General features: G+C 37.0%; 1 protein-coding gene across 2 annotated transcripts; it reads left to right on the forward strand.

Moving 5' to 3' along the window:
• Positions 1–555: 555 nt before the first annotated feature.
• LOC131548234 (B-cell CLL/lymphoma 7 protein family member A-like) lies at positions 556–5,323 on the forward strand. 2 transcript variants are annotated; one of them, XM_058789375.1, is made up of 6 exons: positions 556–802; positions 1,978–2,059; positions 2,149–2,239; positions 2,322–2,474; positions 4,201–4,301; positions 4,397–5,323. In XM_058789375.1, exons 1-6 carry the CDS (start codon positions 711–713, stop codon positions 4,466–4,468), a joined length of 591 nt encoding a protein of 196 aa, XP_058645358.1. In that variant the 5' UTR covers positions 556–710; the 3' UTR covers positions 4,469–5,323. The 2 variants fall into 2 exon arrangements, with proteins under 2 accessions (XP_058645358.1, XP_058645357.1); XM_058789374.1 differs by having other exon boundaries at positions 562–802; positions 2,146–2,239.
• The last annotated feature ends 1,118 nt before the right edge of the window (positions 5,324–6,441 follow it).

Genomic DNA, 6,441 nt, shown 5'->3' on the forward strand with positions numbered 1-6,441 from the left:
ATTTCTATTACTGTCTGAACCTATGTTGTTGTCATATTGTGCTGTATTTTCCTATGATCAAAAAAAAAAAAAATTACTGGATATTTTCACTTATTTACTTTCATACATGCATATTTTTGCTTAATACTTATTAAATTAAGACTGAAAGAATTTTTCTATGCTTTCATTTTTTTAAAGCAAACATAGGCTATTCAATTTACAAGTCAAGGAAAGTCTTTGTTTTTGAGTGTATTAAATCATGAATGTTGCTAATTATTATTATTATATTAGAATATTGCATTATAGTAGGCTATTTTTAATATTGATATTAATTATATTGTATTAATACTAACTATATTGTTAAACGTTATTGTTATGATTGTATTAAGTCATGTAGGTTATATAAAATTCCTAATAATATAATACTGATTTTAATACTATTGAAATCATAACATGCCAATATTGAATGTTTCATAAAAGTACTGTCTTGTTGACAAAAGGAGATGCTAAATAGCAAACCCACACATTAAAAACAAACTTCGCAAGATTCCGTAAATTGCTGCACGCTAATTACGCGAAGGATAAAACACGCCGAAAGAACAAAAGAGTTTGAATCAGGTCTCGCAGCTCTCGCTCGCAGTGTATTTGGCGCAGGCGCGCTGTATGCGGTGTGTGTGCGCATTGTGTGTGTGAACTGCCGGCGAGCTTAAAAATATTACCGAGCGGCGGGAATGTCTGGCAGGTCAGTGCGCGCCGAGACCCGGAGCAGAGCCAAAGATGACATCAAACGCGTTATGGCCGCTATTGAGAAAGTACGAAAATGGTAAGATCGCGGGAAAAAAGCCCTGTGTTTGCTCCACTGGAGAGAAAAAAATGCGCTTGTGGGGGAGGAGAGAGAAAGAACAAACGAGAAGGACAGAGAGTGAAATTATAAGGGTCATTTTTGAGAAGTGAACTCGAGCGCACGCCAGGTGCTGTGCGCTCACCCGACACCATGCACTAAAAAAATGAATGTTTTGGAGGGATTTCAAAGGTTTCTGATGGAGATGAAGTGGGTTGAACCCAGAAGCCATTTCGTTGCAGTCACATGAAGCCATTTCTCGCTGCAGTTTGGCGCACTGTGATGTGTAACATCTGTGTTTCTGGGGATGAAAGGCTGGGTAAACTCACCTGTGCGCGCGAGAGTCACAGTCGCTGTAACGCACACAGTGAGTTGAAATGCAGCTCAGAGTCTCTTTACATCAAATAAAACTGAACACATGGAGCGCTGTGGGGGCTGGGACAGGGAAGTGAGCGACTGCATGCCTGATATTTCATTAACAACATTAAAGCAACGTTTCACAGATCTGGCTTTTAGACAAAGGGGTTAACTTTAGACATTTTACATATAAACCAGTTTTTGCCTGCATTTATTTTGTTGCTTAAGAAAAATAATTCAGAGTGCAAGTTTTTGATATTATGAAGCACAACATTTTGCCTAGCTTTTCTTGTAACAGGCATTTTTTGCTTGCATATTATTTTTGGTCCCATCTCCTTATTTATTTATTTATTGGATATGACTTTTTAATATGCTCATATATATATATATATATAATATATATATATATATATATATATATATATATATATATATATATATATATATATATATATATTATGTGTTTCATATGGCTCTTATTGCCATGTTATTTTAAAAGTACTGCCATTGCAGAAAAATATATCAGGTTCATTTAAGTGTATTTTATTTTAGGTAAACACAAAATCAGTAATGGCCTATTTACTTTTTAAATACTCATTCCTGGTCTTATTGTACAAAATTCAATTTTGTATTAATTACTGCAATGAATATATTTGGCTTTTTAAATCAGAATGTGATTTTCTCTTAAACAGTCATCGGCCGTGTAAGCTATTGGATAATGCTAACCAGTAACCAAATAGCTATTTAGGTATTGAAGTACTTCTTTTTGGGCTACAGATCTTTGTTTTAACAATTCACAGGGAGAAAAAATGGGTGACGGTTGGAGACACTTCACTGCGTATCTTCAAATGGGTTCCAGTGACTGAACCAAAGTCAGACGATGTAAGTGTTAAGGTGTGCGACAATTGTGCATTCTTTTCTTTTTATGAAGTTGTAGTTCATTAATATTCTGTCTGACTTCTGAACAGAAGAACAAAAAAAAGAAGGGCAGAGAGGAGAAATATGGATCAGAGGTGACGACTCCAGAGAACAGTTCCTCTCCGGGAATGATGGACATGCACGGTCAGTCTCTTAACCATGCCAAGATTTTAATGTAATTTGACAGTACCAACTCTTAAATGACAAGCTGCGGTTTCCCTTCTAGATGAGAACAGTAATCAGAGCTCAATAGCTGATTCCTCTCCAGTGAAGATGGAGAACAGCTGTAGCACGAGCCCGACACCAGAGGCCACTGCTGCTGCTCACACTGATGGAAACAAGTGCAAGGCAGAACATAGTACGCCATCCCCTGACAAAGGTACGAAAAACCACTCTGATCACATGAATATATTTCATGTTTACACAAAAAAAAAGTTGCTGAAAATGTACTGACTCTCAGGTCATCCAAGATATTGATCTGTTTGTTTCCTCATGGGAACAGATTTAGAGAAATTTAGCACAACATCACTTGGATCCTCTGCAGTGAATGGGTGCCGTCAGAATGAGAGTCCAAACAGCTGATAAAAACATCACGAAAATCCACACTACACCAATCCATCAATTAATGTCTTGTGAAGTGAAAGGCTGCATGTTTATAAGAAACAAATCCATCATGAATGCATTTTAACTTAAACTGTTGCTTCTGGCCAAAATACAAGTTCTCTATCCATAACATGATCTCTCTAGTGGAACTGTTTTGGACTGATTACTTTTGTAAACAGTGCTTGATCTGTGCATATTTCTCTCCTGATTCAGACCAGATTACTTTTTCACTGGAGAAGGCAATTATTATGGATAGCGAACAGAATCTTAATGATGGACTTGTTTCTTACAAACACACAGCTTTTCACTTAACAAGACATTAACTGATGGACTGGAGTGGTGTGGATTATTGTGATGTTTTTATCAGCTGTTTGGACTCTCATTCTGACGGCACCCATTCACTGCAGAGGATCCATGGTGAGCAAATGATGCAATGCTAAATTTCTCCAAATCTGTTGCGACGAAGAAACAAACTCTTGGATGGCCTGAGGGTGAGTACAGTTTCATAGAGACGGTATTCAAAACATTGCATCCAAGATCTGAAAGAAATGTGATGCATCACAATTGACCTATCTGTAAGCCCGCCCCCCTTAGTTACTGTTGCTCCCTCGGACAAACAAACGGAGTTGCTCACTGTCTTACAATGACAGCTACAGTGTGAAAACCTTGTCCCATGATGTTTTTGCACAATTTTGGACACAGAAGGCCACCAAATGGGAATTAAATATTCCATGGAGGGATTTATAAAATACTTAAAAAATAAATATGGTGGGTAACTCGAAGGAGGGTTTACAGATCACAATGCAAGCGGGAGAAGTCTCATATTACGGTCGGTCCTCACGATCGTGGATGACAACATGCAGGATCAACACTGTTCATGTATCGATTAAATTAAAGTACATTTAACCAGTTTAATATGGAGAGGCACTGAATTGTAGACCTTCGTTTATGTGTTTTTGACCTACACTGTACAAGACGCGAGAACAGTCCGCTATTTAGGTTTGTACGTTAGCATGGACTCACTAACTTTAACGTTAGCTAGTTTTAACCAGAGATACCTTGCTGAAGCACAAGATAACATTAACATTCTGCTTGAGCAGATGAAAATTGTAACTTAATGAGTGTATGACAACCAGAAAATGAACGTTTTTGTCTTCATTTGTATTTGGGTGAATACTTGGGGACATTTTGCTCTGTTTTGTTTGGATTCAGGAAATGTAATAAAATAAATTATATTGCCCATCCTCTCAGGATACCTGGAATCAGTGTTACAAATACCCGAGGCACATAGTTTTTCCATTTTTGAAGCATAAACCCCATAAAACCGATGCGAGCTTCGGGTCTTCTAATGTTTCTCTATGGCGCTGAAACCTAAAGATGTCCGAGTTCCGCTCCCCGTGCAACAGATACTCGATTGCCATTGGCTAGTCTGCGTTCGAGGGGAGGGGCTTACCGATAGGTCAATTGGATGAATCACAGTTGTGGTTGATTTCTTTTTACAGGGAATTGTAACTCCACCCCTTCAGAGACCTCAACAAGCAAAAAAGATACGCAGTTATCAGGGGAGAAGGAGTCCCCATCAGACACCTCGACAAACACTCAGGTAAAAGCATCACTTGCCTTCACGTCAGAAGAAAATAATCAAGGCTGGGAATGACTTGAGGGTGAGAAAACATTTTGCTTTTTGTGTTTTGTTAGGAAAGTGAAGATGGTTCCCCACCCACAAAGAAAAGTAAAGTGGAATCATCTTCTCAGGACTTAGATAACTAAAGCTGACTAGTTTGCTCCCACGTTTCAAACACATCACTGACACAAACCAATGAGGAAACCCGACCCATTTGACAAACCATTCCTGATCTTCAAGTACAGCTTAACCTTCTTCTTCTCACCTGGAGCGAACGTTTGCAGACGTCACTGTGCCAGTGAACCGAGGTTGATGGCAAACACTGACCTGATCCTGTGAGAAAGCTGCAGCCTCGCTCCATCCAATTCATGCACGATATACAGCGTTAGTTTAACAGTAATGAGAGTGAATGCACTGCATAGATTTGTCAAGATAAAAGATGGATTTGCTGCTGTGATCATCTTTGTTTTAAATTTTGTATTATTTAAATTAAAGACTCGAATAGTTGTTTTTCTAACTACTTTGCAGATTGTTGTATGGTTATAGTGCAGGTGTTTGATTTGTTTCTAGGTTCTCTACTGGTTTGTGTGCCTTCTGGCTCCATGATGTGTGTGTTTTTTTTTTGTGGATTTTGTTTTCAACACTTTTCAAAGCATTACTGGTTTTTAAGGGGAGGAAGAATTTTTTTGTTACATGTCAAAATGACTCGATATATACCTCATTTCCAAACCAGCTGAGCTGGAACTTAATTCTTGATTGATGGACAATAAATCCAATTCACTGAACACAATCTGGCAGTTTTTAAATGTCATTTTCAACAATAAATCCACTCTGACTTAAATCTGATGTAGCAACGTACAAGCAACTCACAATGATATTGGGACCATGTTTTCTTGAAATGATTTTGTCTTGTACAGTTGATTAATTTTGGTTTTATTTATTTCATCATTAGTGCTTGTTTTTAGCATATTCAATTTGTTTTAATAAAAAATGTTAACTGAGTTGGTTATGACTAGCCTATTTTTTAACTAGCCTATTACTTTTACCTTCATGCCTCTTTTGATCTAAGTAGAGCTTTTATCATTTAAAGATAGTCCTGGTAACACAGCTAAACGTTTCGTTTTGAAAAGGCTATATATTTTGTATATACCACAGATGTATTTTTCATATATTTAATCAATGTTGCATAAAAGTTATGGCGTTGTTAGCACGCCCCCTAACGACACTTTATCGCATTACCCCCGTGCAAACTTAAACTTATATATTGTGCAGAAATGTTTTTGAAACGAACATAATTTAAAGCGTTCACCAAAAACATGGGTAAAAAAGCGAAAGAGAGAGATAGAGATCAAATATAATACTTTTTTTCACCACAACTAAGAATTCATATGAATAAACCTACCTGATTTTACCTGCAGTTAACCTACACCTAAACGTTATAACATTTAGAACATTAGTCTGATGTGTTTTTAGTTAACATTTCAAGAGTTTGTTGATGTAATTCGTGTTAAGTATCTTACCTCAGATCCGGCGTCCTGTCAAATTGCGCGCGCTTTTCAGTCTCTTCAACGGTTTTTGATTATTTTTTGTCTCGCGAGCTCGTTCAAAAATTCTCTGCCATTCACAAAATGAAATGAGAATTATAATTTATTTGACAAACTTTGGCAGACGTGGTAAATCCCATTTTTTATATGAAAGGGACATTGTTAAAAAAAAAAAAAAAAAAAAACGTCACTTGTATTTTGGCCATAAACATACACTTCTAATCAGCAAACACCACTAATTATCCTAATTAGGATAGCAAAAAGCGTCATATTTACCTCAAATATGCTATTTTCGTTATTTTATGTGGGGTCCAGAATTGTCTTATCAGGCTGCATTTTTAAGGGACATGAATTATTGACTAGGCCCCTTCTGTTCTATTTAGGAGCTGTATAAGGTTGTGATGGGATCTGTTGACCACCCTTGCGTGAAATTGAGAGACTATGAGAGCTGGTTTCAAACTTTGGCTATAAGCACAGTTGTATAACTTTGAGATATAAATTCAGATGAAAGTTCAAGACTGAAAGTCATAGGTGAAGTGGTTTTATTATGTAGGCTAATAATTGTATACAATTGA

This window comes from Onychostoma macrolepis, chromosome 10 (genome assembly GCF_012432095.1).
Source record: "Onychostoma macrolepis isolate SWU-2019 chromosome 10, ASM1243209v1, whole genome shotgun sequence".
Taxonomy (NCBI): Eukaryota; Metazoa; Chordata; class Actinopteri; order Cypriniformes; family Cyprinidae; genus Onychostoma; species Onychostoma macrolepis.

Bases quoted from the DNA above. Each gene is read 5' to 3' on its own strand.
- LOC131548234 (XM_058789374.1), top strand. From the start codon at position 711: ATGTCTGGCAGGTCAGTGCGCGCCGAGACCCGGAGCAGAGCCAAAGAT. The intron at 803-1,977 runs GTAAGATCGCGG...AACAATTCACAG, and splicing joins ATTGAGAAAGTACGAAAATG to GGAGAAAAAATGGGTGACGG. The intron at 2,060-2,145 runs GTAAGTGTTAAG...ACTTCTGAACAG, and splicing joins CTGAACCAAAGTCAGACGAT to AAGAACAAAAAAAAGAAGGG.